At 32.3% G+C, this 20,190-nt stretch overlaps 1 protein-coding gene across 1 annotated transcript; it reads left to right on the plus strand.

The window, feature by feature from the left end:
• Window positions 1-15,773: 15,773 nt before the first annotated feature.
• LOC139890628 (pentatricopeptide repeat-containing protein At4g30700) lies at window positions 15,774-18,159 on the plus strand. Its single transcript, XM_071873529.1, has one exon. It carries the CDS (start codon window positions 15,774-15,776, stop codon window positions 18,135-18,137), a length of 2,364 nt encoding a protein of 787 aa, XP_071729630.1. The 3' UTR covers window positions 18,138-18,159.
• Window positions 18,160-20,190: the final 2,031 nt, after the last annotated feature.

Raw genomic sequence — 20,190 nt, forward strand, 5'->3', positions numbered from 1 at the left:
AAAGTATGGTTTTGTAAGATGTGATAATCTAATAGTGATATCTTCTGTTAAATCCTGACTCGGATTCTGATCTGTCAAAAATCAGAATGTGTAATCGATTTTGTATGAAAATGGTTGTTATGATTCTTATGGAAGAATATATATCGCTGTGAATGTAGTAAGTATAGTTAATGATTCTTGAATCAAAATTGAAGAATGTACAGTGTAACATATTAATTGTGATCTTATATATTTCCCGGGTATTACCTACCCGTTAAAAATTTCACAAGTAATATTTTGTACAGAAGAATTTTACTACAGTCTTTATGAAAATATATATGTATATTTTCTTCGGATGTAATACAGATTTAATGAGTTAATATCATATTAAGCTCATTTGATTTTCTTCTGGATTAGAAATGAATAATCTCTAAAACAATAAAGATTTCATAATCTTCGCGGAGTATTTTACTAATGTAATCAATACTTCATTATTCAGTTTTATTGATATTTTCTCAGTGAATCATGTTGGTGTTCATGGAACTCTTGCTAACTTCACAAGGTACGAATGATATTTTCTAGAAAGTTTCGAATACATCAAAAATGAAAATGTAAAATCAAACGTGTAATTGAATAATACACTTAGTTTATTATGAAAAGGAATTCATTGAATTTGAAACAGAGATTGTAGTTAACGATGGTTATGTCGTTAATGAAGGATGTACATCATTGCATATTAGTAATATGAACTAACCGAGTAGTACCTACCAGTTAAGATTCACACGTAATAGCTTAATACGAAAAGATTTATTTTAATTTCAAAATTCATATATATATATATATATATATATATATATATATATATATATATATATATATAATATACATATAATTTCTTCAGGGGGAATGAGTTAATACTTCATAACTCGTTGATACAATATACGTGTTGTTGATTTGTGATGATGTTGGTGATTATGGAATTGGCGGAACTTGTATTGCTACAGGTTTTTTCGGTATTGGTGATACTGACAGTACTGTTGATGCTGCTGGTAAAACAAGTCTAGCTTGTAAATCGTGCACCATTCCGGTCAGGGTTTCTACTCTTCCTTCTATCGTTTCATTCTACTCATCTGATTTACGGTTACGGTTGGAATAGATAATCTCTAAGACTTTAGAGATTACATAATTGCCGCAGAATGTTTCTCTAATGAAGTTATAAATCAATACTTCATCAGTTATTGTTGTTGGTATTCCTTGGTACTTACAGTGCGTATGATGTTGATGCTCAAGGTACAAATTGTGATGTTGAGGTGTGGGACGCGGAGGTTGTTGTTGGTGGTGGTAATGGTACCGTTGGTGTTGATGATGATGGTGCTGTTGATGCCGGTGTTGCTGCTGGTGCTTGTAACCTTTGCACCATATTCTCGAAAGTCACTACCTGAGCGCGAAGCTCGTTGACTTCTTCTATTACACCAGGGTGATTGTCGATTCGGAAGAACGGACGAATAAGATCTAGAATTTGAGATAGTATATAATCGTGATGAGATACTCAGAAAATGAGAGAGAAAATGGTATTACGAATAGGTTCACCGGTAAGTGCTTCAGGTTCTTCGCCAATAGGGCAATGTGGTGGATGGAAGGGATCACCTTCTTCTTGTCTCCAATGATTAAGTAAGCTACGAACTCATCCCCAATTCATCCAGAATAGATGATGACTAATTGGTTGATCCATTCCGGTTACGCTGCTTTCGGAGCTCAGGTCGAATTCCATATCGGAATAGCTGTCGGAATCTGAGGAATTCGAACTTGATGCGGGATCCATCTTGTATAATTAGGGAGATGATTTTTGATATGAAATAGATTATAGAATTTAGATTGGTACTCTTCAATACATAATTTATATATGTATATATAATACCAAAATTACATAAATCACGAAGGAATTTTTCGAAAGATGTCAGGTAAAGTTTACAGTAACAGATATGCCAAGATGTGAATTTGTCTGTACACTATCTATGCAATAAATTGTAACAACCCTCACTTTTCGACTTCTAAATTACTGAATTAACCCTAGGGTTATATGTCTGACTATATGTAATAAGGGTTGTTATATACAATTAAATATTGACCGAATAGTAATTTTTAGTCAACAATGTACGCTTAAATAAATAATATATTATTAATTTATATAATTTGACATAATTTAACTAAGTATATAAACTTTGTATCACTTTTATTATTTAGTTAATGTATTATATATTTAACTATATAATAAATCCAATTATATATAAATGTAATAATATTTACAAACTTACTAAAACTATAGTTTAATAATTAAAATCATAATTATTATTAAAAATACAAAATACCGAATTATTTATTATTTTTATGCAAAATTTGTATTTATTAATTAAATAAAACAAAAATTAAAAAAAATTAAAAATAAAATATTATTGACAAATATTCTTGGAAAAGATTAAATCAATTTGTTTATTTATATAAAAAAATCCTTAAAATAAATGAAAATAAATAAATAAATAAATACTACTTTTATTATTTTATTTTGTAATGGAAAATAAATAAATAAATAAATATTACTTTTTAATTAAAAATTGTAATGAAAAAACTACTTTTATTATTTTATTTTGTGCATTATCCCATGACCTAACATTTAATATTTTTTAATTTTAAAATCCCATTAAGAATTACAATATTTCTTTTTATTTTAATTATTTTATTCTTTTTACCTAATTTGTTCAAGTATAAATACCCCTCATTTCTTATTCAAACTCACACCAAAATTTCTCTCATTCTCTATTTGAAGAATTACTACTAGTTGATTTTCCTGCTCACTCGTTCAACTCTTTATTCCGAGGAATAACTCTCTCTCTACTTACTAAGGTGAATTCATAGCCCCTCTTTAATTGCTAGCAAACTTACTTACTTTTACTTGGGGTGAGAAACATGCTGTTTTTACTTTTTACACTTTAGACACAAGTACCAAACTGTTAAACTATGATATACCCGGCTATGTCCGACTAAGTCCCTACAGTGATATTTTTAATTTCTGCGGCATGCTTAATTATTGGGGGTAGGCCTACCGGGAGTAACGTCCCCGATACATTTGACCAAGTCATTGTATTACTTAATAATGAAATTAAACCGACAAGGACAGACACAACTTGTCATGGGGCAAACTTGAACGTTTAGTCTAAATATCACGCATTGGCATAACTTTTTGATCCTGCGGGAGATCAACTTTACAAACTAAATCTTGTGGTCTAAAACAACGACAAACTTTTTGTTAAACCTATGAGTTTCACTCAACCTTTTTGGTTGACACTTTAGCATGTTTTGTCTCAGGTGCTGTTTGATTCAAGCTCTTATACTTACTGCTTATGTGATGCTACTTGGACATAGGATCAAGAGATATCGCATTTATTACTTCTGCATGTGAACATTTACGATATTGTTATTCCTGTCATTGTAACGACATTTCATTTTTCGCTACGTACTCATTAAAGTTAAATTCATCATTTAGTATTGTTCTCGGTTATTATAATATGCTGGTATGTTTTGATATTAGTGACGTTCCTTCCAGACCCTATTGGGAGGATGTTACAGATTGGTATCAGAGCATAACCAGGCTGTTATAGAGAACCAGGATTGCATTTTTATGTGTGCCTTACTTGTTAGCTAGGGTGCCTTAGCAATCTAGGAAACTATAACCTTTCCTGCCTTAGAATTAAAGCACTTAGGATTGCCCCATAATCTTAACGATTATGCTTAAAGATTCTAATCAAAATATCCTTCCTAATGTTAGGATATCTAATTATCATCAAACGACCAAAATGAATCTTTTCAAGCCAACCGAAAAAGATACTGAAAGGTCTTCCACAGAAAGACCAGTCCAAAGTCCACCTTATGACTTTGGTGGTCCTCCCTCACCAAATTATAGCCCAAATACTACTCTAAAGTTACATGGGTCTCCTGAATACTATCCAACCCCAAGGAATAAAGAAAAGAGGAAATGTCTTGAAGAAACTGGGCCGTCAAAGAAAAGATTCCGATCTCCTTCGTACGATGAAGTTGATGCCAAGTACGAGCTCATGAATCTGCGAAAAACTACCGATGACCTTATTCACCATATTGCAAGGATCGATGCTCAAATGAAGGAAAAAGACCTAGCGATCAAGAAGCTCATGGAGGAAAATGCTGAGCTAAAGAAAGAGATTATATACATACATTTGTTTTATCCCATGACCGATGTGGACTTTGGTTTGCACCCTTACAAGAAATTCCCGATGGGGGAAGCAATATCTCTCCTACCTAAGAGAAGATGTTGACTTTAGATTGAAGATGGAGAAAAACTGCGTGAATAATCAACTTTCTATGAGGGACCACAAGTACCATGTAATCAACAATGATGTTTCCAATCTTTATGATAACATCGAGTATCTTTATGAGGAACAAAAGGAGAAGAACGACAAGTTTGAGAAGTTTATGAAGGAGGTTGAGGACGAGAAGAAGAAATATGAAGACTACTTCAATCTTAATATTTCCTAGTTATTTTCTATCTATGCAAAGGCTAGGCCTTAAACTATTTTTATCCCCGAATCGTGTAATAAGAAGGCTTGTTTAAAGCCTTGTTCTTAATAAAATAAAGTGTTTCGTTTATATCATATTCATCTTTATTCCACTTAATTTTTTTTCAAACTTATGACCTATCAAGTTTATCAAACTTCTATATGTTATTGAAGATAACGGTTCGTCCACAAGCTCCTGCTATTACTTCAAACACTCACGTATCTTATGCCTTTATGCATCGGTTTGCGAACCAGAAAATATTATTGGGTTATCACAGTATACGAATTGAAATTCTTTAATCAATATCTGGTTACAAATCTCAACACGTCATACCACCATTATTACATAAATGGATGACACATCATATCTTATCATATATTATCATGTCTATAAACTTTGTCTACCACTTATCCTAAATTTCCTCCGTAAATTACGGAAATCTTTTTGCTATAAATACGTATTCAAGGAGACGAATATATCATTCGGTATTCAATACCCATTTCATATCAAACCCTATTCCAAACATATAATATGAATTTCTCAAACTCTTCAAGCTCCCACGGCAGCGTAACCGGAACAAACGAACCAATCAGCCATCATCTATTCTGGATGAATTGGGGATGGGTTCGTAGCCGACTCAATCAATGGAGACAAGAAGAAGGTGATCCCTTCCACCAACCGAATTCACCTCTTGGCGAAGAACCTGAAGCGCTTACCGGCGAACCAGTCCGAAACACCATTTTCTCTCTTCTTTCCAGGGTATCCCGTCACGAATATATAATATCGAAGATTCTAGATCTTATTCACCCCCTTGTTCCAACCACCAATCATCCCGGAATAATAGAAGAAGTCAACGAGCTTCGCGCTCGAGTAGTGGCTCTGGAAAATCTGGTGCGAAACCTACGAACACCAGCAGCAGCACCAGCAGCATAACCAGCATCACCACCAGTACCATCAGTACCATCAACATCACCACTAACAGCATCAGCTTCATCAACAACAACATTCGCATCCCACGCCTCAACAACACACTCAGTACCTCAAACATCAACATGATACGCCCCATAGATACTAAGGAATATTAGCAATAAAGAGTTAAGATGTATTGACTCATTCTTCGTGAAGAATTATATATGTATACCTTATATATATATGATTTGGAACAATAATAAATCTTGTCGTACTAAGCAATTACGTGAGAATCTCAACTAGTATGTACTACTTGGTTAATTCATATCACTAATATGCTATGATGTACACCCTTCACTAATGACTTAACAATTGTTAATCACTGCTTCAGCACAATAAACTCCATTTCATAATAAATCAAGTATAACGATGAATGTATTGATTCATAACTTCATTAGCGAAATATTTCGCAACAATTATGAAATCTCTAAGATTTTGGAGATTATTTACTCTCGTTCTAAACCGCAAATCAAATGAGTTTAATATATATTAACTCATTAAATCCATGATTATATCTGAAGAATACATATATGAACGTTTATCTTCATAAAGATTGTAAAAACTGTTAATTGTGAAAATATTTTAACGGGTAGGTAATATCCGAGAAATATTTACATCTCACATAAATACACTGTACATTCTTCAATTTCGTTTCATAAATCATTAATTATACTCACTGCCTTCACTGTGATACACAATCATTTTCATACAAATTTAATTACACATTCTGAAATTAACATACCAGAATTCAAGTAAAGCTTTAGCAGGTGTTATCTTCCTAAAGATCACTACATTCATGAATTATATTCATTCGTATTCTATGATGAATTATCACATCAAACCACCGAAATTGTCATCAACAATGCCTATTCGTTAACCATTAAATCCGTTGACGATTACAATCAGCGTTTAATCATCTAAAAAATAAAATTTCTTGAAACCATCTCGGATTGATAACCAATGATTCAGGTATGGTAGCATTAAATGCAGAGGAAACAAAAGAATTTTCCTCGTCATTGGAACTAAGAAATTCTGAGATATCACTGTATATTTCGTTATAAATATCCTCTATATTTCTGAAGATATCTTTATAACGATTCTTGTCAGCAATTAATTATCTCTTTAAGATATCTTTATCACATCATAAAGGAAACTGTTTTAGTTTCAATATTCTGTAAAGTTCAAGTTTAAATTATGAATGATTTGAAGTAGTGTTGGGAATTGAAGCATGAGTTAGTATAATATAATGACGTCAGGCCAACGTGATTATATTACAGTAAGTCATGCTAAATTTTTAATGGAAGATGATGATTCATAGACTTTATAATCATCATTTGCCATGTTACACGACTCTTATCTATTTAAACTCTAAACATATCAAGAAAATATTTTTCTTGATAATTCGGTCTTTTCCGGATATTCTGGTAATATGACAAATCAAATCGTGCTATTACCTTCCTTCTGCTTTGAATATCATGATCATTCAAAACTTCATACCTATGAATTCTGGACCGTTACTTGCTTTACAAAAGCATGAAGCTTCGACATATAAGGGAAAATATAAATCCCGATAATAACAATGAAATTACAAACCGTGTATATCAATGCGTATAGCAATATAAAGACACGGGAGAACTAAAAACACAATAAATCCTAGAGCATAGTAGAAGTAAACAGACTCCTCTGGTGGGAGTTGGAAAAGATGGATGATTGTGGTGATAACCAATATAATGTCAAAGACAAGAACTAGATTGAGCATATTAACAAAACTTTGGGAAGTATGAATTGAGAAAGAAAGTATATAAGTGGTGAAGATAATGAAACGGAAGAAGCTAATTTATAGCAAAAATTCCAGACACAGCAATCGAGGCAATTCACCGCATTTAATTAAAGAAAATCCTAATTTCCGTAATTACCGGAAAATCAAATCTTATAAAGATTTCGAAGATTTATTTAATTCCTTGAAATCCGGAAATCAATCGTAACTACGTCAAAAGTTAAGGCGAACATTTAATTTTCTCATTTACTCTTTTACGATAGCTTCGTTTATACTCTTTCTATAATCGAATTACTTTATCCATATTATTTAATGTCGATAAAACTCTAATTCATCATTCTTGTTATAAAGAATGACGATCTCTATCAAATTTCATGACTATGATTTTCATGAACTCCTCTCTGTTTTGTCTGCCTAATATTACAGCATAAACGCTCAAGGTTTTAAATGAGCTCAATATTATTCATAACACATTTCATGTATCCAATTTACTGAAATGACTTGCATAACATCATCATTTTGAATGATCTCTGCATTAATGATAAAATGCACTTCGTAGAAGAACCTATAGAGATTATGGTTTGTATGACTTAAACGCTTGAAACAAAACAATATTCTATCCTTTGGAAAACACGCAAGGCCCCGAACATACCTGGGAACGTGAAGACCAAATGAAACAGAAATATCCCCATCTCTTCTCAACCGCTGATGCATCCGAGAAGTCTACCTAAAACTTCGGGACGAAGTTTTTATTAACGGGGAGGTACTGTAACAACCCTCACTTTTCGACTTCTAAATTACTGAATTAACCCCAGGGTTATATGTCTGACTATATGTATTAAGGGTTGTTATATAAAATTAAATATTGACCGAATAGTAATTTTTAGTCAACAATGTACGCTTAAATAAATAATATATTATTAATTTATATAATTTGACATAATTTAACTAAGTATATAAACTTTGTATCACTTTTATTATTTAGTTAATGTATTATATATTTAACTATATAATAAATCCAATTATATATAAATGTAATAATATTTACAAACTTACTAAAACTATAGTTTAATAATTAAAATCATAATTATTATTAAAAATACAAAATACCGAATTATTTATTATTTTTATGCAAAATTTGTATTTATTAATTAAATAAAACAAAATAAAAAAAATTAAAAATAAAATATTATTGACAAATATTCTTGGAAAAACATTAAATCAATTTGTTTATTTATATAAAAAAAATCCTTAAAATAAATGAAAAAAAATAAATAAATAAATAAATAAATTACTTTTTAATTAAAAATTGTAATGGAAAAACTACTTTTATTATTTTATTTTGTGCATTATCCCATGACCTAACATTTAATATTTTTTAATTTTAAAATCCCATTAAGAATTAAAATATTTCTTTTTATTTTAATTATTTTATTCTTTTTACCTAATTTTTTCAAGTATAAATACCCCTCATTTCTCATTCAAACTCACACCAAAATTTCTCTCATTCTCTATTTGAAGAATTACTACTAGTTGATTTTCCTGCTCACTCGTTCAACTCTTTATTCCGAGGAATAACTCTCTCTCTACTTACTAAGGTGAATTCATAGCCCCTCTTTAATTGCTAGCAAACTTACTTACTTTTACTTGGGGTGAGACACATGCTGTTTTTACTTTTTACACTTTAGACACAAGTACCAAACTGTTAAACTATGCTATACCCGGCTATGTCCGACTAAGTCCCTACAGTGATATTTTTAATTTCTGCGGCATGCTTAATTATTGGGGGTAGGCCTACCGGGAGTAACGTCCCCGATACATTTGACCAAGTCATTGTATTACCTAATAATGAAATTAAACCGACAAGGACAGACACAACTTGTCATGGGGCAAACTTGAACGTTTAGTCTAAATATCACGCATTGGCATAACTTTTTGATCCTGCGGGAGATCAACTTTACAAACTAAATCTTGTGGTCTAAAACAACGACAAACTTTTTGTTAAACCTATGAACTTCACTCAACCTTTTTGGTTGACACTTTAGCATGTTTTGTCTCAAGTTCTGTTTGATTCAAGCTCTTATACTTACTGCTTATGTGATGCTACTTGGACATAGGATCAAGAGATATCGCATTTATTACTTCTTCATGTGAACATTTACGATATTGTTATTCCTGTCATTGTAACGACATTTCATTTTCCGCTGCGTACTCATTAAAGTTAAATTCATCATTTAGTATTGTTCTCGTTTATTATAATATGCTGGTATGTTTTGATATTAGTGACGTTCCTTCCAGACCCTATTGGGAGGACGTTACATAAATGCAAAAAAACGCGTCTAGACTTAGGAACGATAATCAAGTAATTTCTGACAAGAAATGATAAGCAAAACTCGGTAAAAATAGATACGGTCATAGTCCAGACTCACTAATGCATTCTAACAATTACCAGTTAAGTACACTAATGCAAATTCTGGTTCCCTATGACCTCAAGCTCTGATACCAACTGTGATGATCCTTCCAAATCCTTTTGGACAAATACGTCATTCATCGATTTCACAGTGAGTTACTGACCTCTACATGATACGTTTTGTAAACATTGCATTCTTTTGAAAAGGCACACCATAATTGAATATCAAATTCCAAGGTTTTTGATGTTTGATGATTTCTACATATAGACAATCACCGTAATTAATAGTTTACAATACTACATCCGTTAATAATGCAGTCAAAAATAAGATACATGGTGATGATTTTGTGAATGCAACGTTTTCTCGAATAAAGCATGTATGACTCCGTGCACATAGCTTGTATCACATATAAGCAAACAGCGAAAGACTTCTAGGAACCTGAGAATAAACATGCTTAAAAGTGTCAACACAAATGTTGGTGAGTTCATAGTTTTAATGTTGCGCATAATCTGTATATAAAGGTGGATCACAAGATTTCAGTTGTTTCTTCCAGAAACGTTTATCAAAATATTCTACAAGATTGAGCACTCTGGTAACTAAACTTTAACGTTACAATAAGTACCCCTGTTTTAACATACATGCAACCAACATGTACAATACACGTAAATCAACGTGTACTAAACTCAAATAGCATACGTCTGTTTTATAGTTCAGGCTAGGGTTTCTATACCTGGAACAGACGGGGATGTCAAGCCCTATGGATCCATATACCACTATTCGTGCCCACCAGTTCTTATAACCGGCAGTTACTAGTTACCAAAGCTAAGGGATTTTCGGCTCAAACTCGGTGTAGAATTTAGTATGTACTTGTATCCATTGCGTTTAAAATAAAGTGCATGTATTCTCAGCCCAAAAATATATATTGCAAAAGCAATTAAAAAGGGACCAAATGAAACTCACCTTAGCAGCACATAAATTCATTCACCGAAATGTGACCGAAATTCGGAATGCAAAGTAACCGTAGATCTCAACCTAGAGAGCATATGTTGGTCAATAAATGTCTAACAAGCTAGGTCAGGTCATAGTGTATCACAATCCTAATGCGCGAGACCGACATGTAACAGTTAACAAAAGTCATCTCAAAAGTCAACCTGACCCAATATGATCTTTAAATCTATACATGTTTATTATATTAACATAGTATAAGTCTTGATAATTGAACGAATTTATAGTTTATCAAACTCAAAATATTATTTATTTCAGGAGCTATATTATATTTGAATTATCATGGCAATCGAACATATTTTATTATTTCACATAGTTTTCCAATACTTGTAAAATCAGATTATAGTGTTTATAAAGCATTAAAACATGATAAGACAGTCAACTTTGATAATTGATCAACAAAACAAAACGTGCTTTATATAGAAATTCATTTACTCGATTAGTAATATATGAAAATCTCATTTATCAATCTCATAGACAAGTTGTTTAAATATTAATTTACAGTTTCAAACAAAATTTCAATTAACGTTAACCATAATTCAGTTGACCATATCTTTTAATCCGTTCATCGAAATCACGCGATTTCTAAATGAAAAGTTATTAATTTTTCGCCAGCTTTCCAATAACTTGCATATCATATATCTTATATCAGTAGTATATGTATTAAATTCGTGATTCATCGTAAAATTATCTAACGACGAAATTTAGAATACAAGCATGTATAAACATATATACTCGAGCACTAGACATGTATATAGTATTAATATATAAAAGATAAGATATGAATGCTCACATATCAATATTGAGATTCAATATTTCGGGAAAGTACGTAGACGCAACGGAGATGATAAACACTAGTTTGACCTCACGAGCTATACCCTCAAACCAAATTTATAACCTCCAAAATTATAACCCATAATTTCCTTAGCTCTATCTTGCTCATAAAACTCGTTTTGAAATGATTTACTCATAACCTTTTCGTAGTATTTTATGTGTATTATTAATAATAATACTAATACTACTAATAATAATTAGATTAATAATAATATTAATCTTAATATATATATATATATATATATATATATATATATATATATATATATATATATATATATATATATATATATATATATATATATATATATACACACACACACTAGAGAGCAGAGAAAATGAGAAGGAGTAAATGAAATCAAAGCAAAACTCGAGGTTTTATAGCACCTGACCTGAAACAGCACCCCATGCGATCGCATGGGGTTTACTCTCTATGGCCATGCGATCGCATGGCAAGGATTTCCAGCTCACCTTGTTTTGTTGTTTTGCTTGTCGACATAATTAAATAAATATATAATATATATAATTTATATTAATTAATTATATATTATATTATATTCTCGTGCCTAGTTAACTTGTAATTTTGGTTCCGATGTCTTGTACGTTTACGTTCGACTTATCTCCCGGTTCCGGGTTTTCGAACGTCCTTTCGTACGCTTAGAAAACTCGTATTTTATGTCTTCGACACGTACCTTTATTAATAAATAGACTTAAATTGTCAATAAACTATATTACACAAAGTGTATCTTGAACTTTCGAGTGTTTTGGTCATTTGCTTCTTTAAATCATTTTCTCGTTATTTATCAAAATATATTTAATAATATTGTTTTAAATCAAAACGTTTTATGACCAAGTTAATATTATATTTTATCACTTTGTAAAATATCTATTCAAATTACGTTATTTAAACAAAAATATTTTAACAATCAATTCCTATTATATCTAAAACGTTTTCGCACGTTTGAAATTAAATCAATCAAATATTATAAAATTTGGTTCTCCATTAACTATTATCTAGTTCCCATTAATCGACACATTTGTTCTTACATGAGAATCATTTTACCATTTTTCGAATAAAACAGATTTCTTAAATCACAGTGGACCTCATAGCAGAGACCCATAATCATATCATAATGTATCTGATAACTCAATCATTTGAAATTATCTTATAATTCCGTTGGCAAATACGTTCATGTAAAGTATTATACATCTAATACTTTGTTAACGTTTTCAATTAATATTATATATTATATATACACATCTATATACACATAAATGTTCGTGAATCATCGAGCACAGCCAAAAGTAATTGATTATATGAACACAGTTCAAAGTTTTTGAGATTTCAACATTACAGACTTTGCTTATCATGTCGGAAACATATAAAGATTAAGTTTAAATTTGGTTGGAAATTTCCGGGTTGTCACACAAACTGATCAAGATGATTCTCGATCCAGTCACGTTGTTTCTTTGTCATGATGGGCAAGACAGTTGAGTGGAAGAGCTCTAGGCAGAGCACTATTGAACAATCTACAACAAAAGCAGAATACATTGTTGACTGAGAAGCTGCTCAGAAAGCTGTCTGGATAAGGAAGTTTATTGTTATACTCAGAGTAGTACACAACATTTAATCTTCTATAATATGTACTGTGATAGTTCGAGTGTTAATATACTTTTGAAAGAATCATATGTACATAAAAGTATCTGGCACATTCTTCAAAAGTTTGACTACATTCATTAAGTCATTAAGTGGAATGATATTAGTATTCTTAAAGGTTCATACAAATGATAATGTGGTTGACCCGTTCACGAAGTCCATGATGCACAACAAGCATGATGATCATGCAAGTAGTATTGGACTTCGTTATGCTGCTGATCTTTTTCATTTGTAATTTAATATTTGGATATTTTTGGAACATTAAGCAGTTTTATGTTAATGAATTGACATACTTGATATGGTAGTTTTCATTTATATCACTGTGTTATATATTAGCATGTTTAATCCATGAATAATTGTTGATTATTCAAAATCTCCATAATTGGTCATGTTATGGGAATAACATGAATTAAGATTAATGTGAAATTTTGGTTATATTCATTGATGATGAATAGTTAACTTGTTGAGACCAAAATTCATATGTATTCATTGATGATGAATATTGGAATGACCCAACCATGAGATGTCACTACATGGATCGTAGTCAGTAGTAAATCTTTTAGTGATTATGTTTTTGTGTCCTTAGACTTGAGATGCACGCCCGTCTTGATGAGTGTAGCATTGTATTTTGATATGGTTAAACGTTGTCCTGAATAAGGCTGTTATAAAGGCCATTATTGGGTATAATGTAAAGCTCGTGATAGACACGTGTATGCAATATATGATTTGTTCCTCTAAAATATTTGGAGTTAGATACTTTTGGAGCTCCTCGATGAATGAATAAGATATTTGTGTGGCCGCACTCAGATGTAATTAAGATGATACTTAATTAATTTGGTGATCTAATTCAGTTCTAAGATCGAGAAACAAAATTGTTAAACAAATGAGAATGACCGATGATCCATATCTCAAATTTAACTAAAGTATCTGAAACAAAAGGACGAATGACATTTAAAACTTACCATAAACAGTTTCGAGAAACTAACCTCACATGAATTTGGGGACAATGACGTGTTGCTAGACGCTTACCATTGTTTGTATAGTTACTTGGTGTTGTGCCATGCACAAGTGGGAGTCTGTAGGATTAATGTGCAAGGTACAACATATAACTATATGACCAACTTTATTTGAGCTTTCGGGGTCACACACATATACACCGAGACGTCAAATAAAATATATATATATGATGTATATATATTACTCAAGTAACAAAATAGTAAATCGAAATTAATTCATTTACTATTCATATGAATAGGAAATGAAACAAAATTAATTAATTTACTATTCACATGAAAGCGACATGATAGAAATTATTAATTATAAGTTACATAACATACAAGTATTTGGGAAATACGACTTTTTAAAACCAAATCAAACGAAATATGATTTTATTGACTAATGAAAAGCTATTTTGTTTTGAACTCCCGTGACATGTGAAACTCAACCACTACAACTCAACTCTATTATTACAAACCTTTTTTCTATATATTGATTTGATGATCACAATGATAAAAACACACACATACAACAAAGAGTTGGAGAGAGTTTCATAAGTACGTACATCTTATATCCATCTCAAAACTAGCTTTGAGAGCATAACAAAAAGTAAAAGAAAATGCAAAGTGAAATCGTATGAGGAGTATTATTTTTTTAATTGTTTCACACAATTAATCAATGGTTGATTAATTTGTTACTTGGGTTTGGACTAGCATCCATTGACGGTCGTTTGAAGTGTAGTGTGGACTATCCTAAGAGACGGTCATATTTTTGATCGTATGTTTCTCTCCTTCAATCAGTTTCTTCAAGAAATGTATATCGTTTACTCACTTTGTGAATTACATATTTTGACAATTATTAGTGGTGTAACTGGATCTTTTGCATCGTTAATCATGTGCATGTTTTATTAAATTTAAATATATGAATATTTAATTTTGTAAATGGTTTATAAAATAATAACTGATTATTTTTAACTATCCGTTGCGTTAATCTGACTAAAAGTACACACGATTTTCTAACATAGACTACGAGAATCATTCACGTATAAAAAGCAAAAAAAATATATATTAATAATATGACATAACCCACAAGAACCAAGCATCTAAATCTTTCTTAGGATGCGTTTGATAATGATTAGTCTGAATGAATTAAAAGTTATTAATTGATTTAATTATGAATAACTGTAATTTGTTTGATAACTAATATATATAAACAATATAAATAAGGTGAATATCTTATTAACGTATTACATAGATACAGTAAAAAATTAAAATAAGTGTTCAATATAGTAGAATATTGCAGAAAATATAAGTGATTAATGATTAATGTTTCAATTCTAAATAGTTTAACACTAAATGCTTAATATCACATGTCAAAAACAAATGTGCTGAATATTTAAGGTTTAACAACTAGCGCTGAACCATATAATTACGAAAACAAATACACTTTTATTCTCTTAACGACTGTAAATTATACAATTATCAATTCTCAAAATACCCTATCACACACCATTTACTTTGCCGCCAAAAAAAAAAAAAAGAAAACCAAAAGAACCAGAATGATTAACAGAAGCATAATAGCAGCAAACCGTGACCGAAACTTTTTTCTAAAATTAATCACCAACGCCACCACACAATCCCATCTCCGCCAAACCTACGCCCAAATCATCATCAACAACCTCAACAACGACCCAGCCACCATCACAAAACTCATCCAAAAACTCTCTGATTTCGGCTCCATTTCCGACGCAACCCTTATCTGTTCTTCATTCCCAAACCCTGATCTGTTTCTATACAATGTCTTCATTCGAGCTTTCTCTCTTAACAACGACCATTCAAGTTCGCTTTCAGTTTATCGTAAATTGCGCCAAACCAAGAACATCAAAGCTAATGGCTTTACTTACTCGTATGTTATTTCAGCTGCCTCAAAGCTTTCAAGTAAAAAGTTGGGATCTTGTCTGCACGGGCAGTCGGTTATTGGGGGAGCTGGTTTGGATTTATATGTTGGGTCAGCTATAGTTAAAATGTATTTAAATTTTGGTCACGTGGGGTATGCGTATAAGGTGTTCGATATAATGCCGGGCCGAGATACCGTGTTGTATAATACTATGATATCTGGGTTGGAAGAAAATGGGTGTTTGGATGAAGCGGTGTTGGTTTTTAAAGATATGATTTTGAAAGGTAGGCGATTAGATTCGACTAGTTTTGCTTCTGTCCTTAAGGCTGTTGCTGAACTGATGGATTTGAAATTGGGGATGATGATTGAAGGCTTGGCGATTAAAGTTGGGTTTCATTCGCATGTTCATGTTCTTACGGGGCTGATATCGTTGTATGCAAAATGTGGAGATATCTTGACTGCAATGTGTTTGTTTGAGCAGATTGAACGCCCGGATGTAATAGCTTATAATGCTTTGATTTCTGGATTTAATTGTAACCGACAGATGGATAGAGCTGTTGGTCTGTTTAACGAGATGCTGGTATCGAAGCAAAAAGTTAGTTCAAGCACTATGGTTAATTTAATTCCCGTGTCCTATCCCTTCGGTCATTTGATTTTGACAAGTGCAATCCATAGTTTCTGTTTAAAGTCTAGTTTAATTTTGCAAACATCAGTTGCAACTGCAATAATAACAGTATACAGTCGACTTAACGAGATTGATTTAGCAAGAAAGTTATTTGATGAAACTTTAGATAAAAGCTTGGCAGCATGGAATGCTATGATTTCAGGTTATGCTCAAAACGGTTTAACCGATGAGGCAAAAACACTTTTCCAAGAAATGCAAAATCTTAAAATACCTCCAAATCCTACAACGATTAGTAGTATTCTGTCAGTATGTGCTCAACTTGGTGCTTTAAGTTTAGGACAATGGGTTCACAATTTAGCAAGTAAAGAGAATTTTGAGTCCAATGTTTATGTCTCTACTGCTTTAATCGATATGTATGCAAAATGTGGAAGTGTAGAAGATGCCCGTCGAGTTTTTGACACCATGAAGGACAAAAACCCGGTGACATATAATGCAATGATCACTGGTTATGGTATTCATGGGCGTGCACAAGAAGCCCTCAAGATTTTTAACGAAATGGTTGAATCAAAAGTACCTCTAAGTGGTGTTAGTTTTGTTTCTATTTTAAACGCTTGTAGCCATGCAGGATTTGTTAAAGAAGGAGAAGATATTTTCAACTCGATGGTTGAGGATCGTGGGTTTGACCCGTCACCCGAGCACTACGCCTGCATGGTTGACTTATATGGTAGAGCTGGAGAATTAAAAAAGGCGTTAACTTTTATCAACAAAATGCCTGTTGACCCGGGTCCTCCTATATGGGGTGCTCTGCTTGGTGCTTGCAAAACACACAAGAACACTGATTTAGCACGAATAGCATCTAATAAATTATTTGAATTGGATCCTGAAAATGTTGGCTATCATGTTCTGATGTCCAATATATACACTGTTGACAAGAATTATAATGAAGCTGCTTCAGTTAGGCAGGTGATCAAGAATCAAAAACTTGCAAAAACACCTGGTTGTACTCTAATTGAAATCAATAAGATCCCACATGTATTCACATCTGGACAACGATCTCATGGACAAACGGAAGCAATTTACGCAATACTAGAGAAATTAATGGGTAAGATGAGGGAAGCTGGATTTCAGACAGATACAGTGACAGCATTACATGATGTTGAAGAGGAAGAGAAGGAAATAATGGTGAATGTACATAGCGAGAGATTAGCGATTGCTTTTGGACTGTTGAATACTGAAGAAGGAAGTGAGATTAGGATCTTTAAAAATCTTAGAGTTTGTATAGATTGTCATAATTTCACGAAATTTGTATCAAAGATCACTGAAAGAGTTATTGTTGTGAGAGATTACAGCAGGTTTCATCATTTTAAAGATGGTCAATGCTCTTGTGGAGACTTTTGGTAAAAGTACTGTTTTTTTTAAGCATCTCAGGTTCAATCCCCACCAACAACACGTAAGAACTTAATTTGTAAGAACTTAATTTATTAGAAAATTCTTTGGTGTTGCTGAATAAGTTGATTGGACTACCATTTGAGCAGGCCATTCCTAAAGCGGTGCCGCGTGAGCAGATTAGCGTTACTAGTTTTTAACCGTTGGAAGGTTATAGTACCTAAATATCATTTATCATTCATTCTTTATTTGTATTTGTTATATATTCTTTTCTTTATTAGTTCATAGACAGGGCCGGTCCCGAGATTGCTAGTGGACTCTGATTTAATTTTTTCCGGCCTTTGTTGTTTTGGAGTTTATTGTGCTTTGCCTTTGCAGTTTTTGTTGTGTTTCCCTAGTTCATTTGCTTCTCAGATCTCCGATTATGTCTTTATATATAAAAAAATTGGGCCCCCTGAAAATCCTAGGCCCTGAGCGCTCGATCACTTTGTTTCCCCTCCGAGCCTCCTTTGTATCATAGAGTTGTTGAAAAGTTCGCAATCGCTGTTGCTTTCTTGTTTTTGTTTTTCTCCAATATTTGCATTTAACATAGTTATTTATAAACATTTGCATATATAAAGTCATAACTTAGAAGGTTTGATTTCCTAACGATATGAAAGATATAACTAATTTGTGTAGTTACTTAATTTTGACACCTTCAATAAATTATAACCACAATAGTGATTCGGTAGGCATGATAATATCGTTGGAAATGGGATGTACCTAACGTACAATTTCATATATCGACCTGTTTAAATCACTACGTGACACAACCACTTAATTAACTCTTCTATGTATAATAGATATTGTCCATTTTAAGTAAATTAGATTTAAATTGTGTCGACGTTTTAGGTGGATCATTAATAAAGTAAAAACGTGATCACGAATTCATTATTAACCGGCTTTAAAATGTTGTACTATAAGGCGTTGAATGTTCATTTCCACTGTTCATTTGAGACACTAAAATTTAACAAACTAGAGAAAAGATTGGAAGAATATTGAATTTATCATATTGATCATAAAGCCAATCATTGGCATATATACAACCTAGGAAAAAGCAAAGTTACAACAACAACAAAAAACCCAATACCACATGAGTGGTGTATAGGGGATAAGATGTATACACCAATAACTATCATAATAAAATATACACATGAAAATACATATCCCCCCCCCTCCCCCCTCCCCCCTTCAATCAAGATGGAGGATGGGGATCAGCCATCCCCAGCTTGGACAACAGATGCTGAAACTGTGATGATGACAGTATCTTGGTGAGAACATCAGCAGTTTTTTTTTTGAACGGCGAGAACATCAACAAGTTGATGTTTTGTAGGAAGATAGCTGAGCTCAATGAGACCCTCCATAACCTTTTTCCCTCGTGAAATGACAATCAAGTTCAATATGTTTTGTCCGCTCGTGATAAAATGGGTTCTTAGCTATATGGAGGGATGCCTGATTGTCGCGATGAAGGGTAACCAAATCTTTGATAGTAAATGAGTGATACCATCCATATGAATCTGTTGTGGATTTTACATGAATTGACTCAACGTTTGGGCCGCAAAAGTGTTGGACGGTAGTCCAAGTAATTGACAAACATTTAAAAGTTTGATTTTGCATGTTGTTAGTAAAGTCAAAGAAAGAGAAAAGTTGGCTATGCATGTTTACAAGTCAAAGATGTGCTACTTGATTATTAGTTCTTTTCACATATATACATGGGTATGTACGTGTAATGTGAAGTCATAAAAGGAAGCTTGGTATTTTTCACATGTGCAGGTGGTAGTTGGTGAGGCGTCATATACATCTATAAATATGTTGCATGCAGAAATGAGAAGTGCATCCAAGAAAGGATCAAGTGATCCAGAGAGAGAGGGGATCAAAGTATCACAAATGTAGTAAACATAGTTGATCGATAATATTAACGGAGTGTGTTTATTTGTGAGGGAGAGTTTTATTCTTGTAAGGAGTGTAAAAGAGTGTACGGGAAACTTAGATTTTATACTAAAATCTAAGGGGCTTGGGTTTGGGTTTA

The sequence above is a fragment of the Rutidosis leptorrhynchoides genome, chromosome 2, assembly GCF_046630445.1.
Source record: "Rutidosis leptorrhynchoides isolate AG116_Rl617_1_P2 chromosome 2, CSIRO_AGI_Rlap_v1, whole genome shotgun sequence".
NCBI lineage: Eukaryota > Viridiplantae > Streptophyta > Magnoliopsida > Asterales > Asteraceae > Rutidosis > Rutidosis leptorrhynchoides.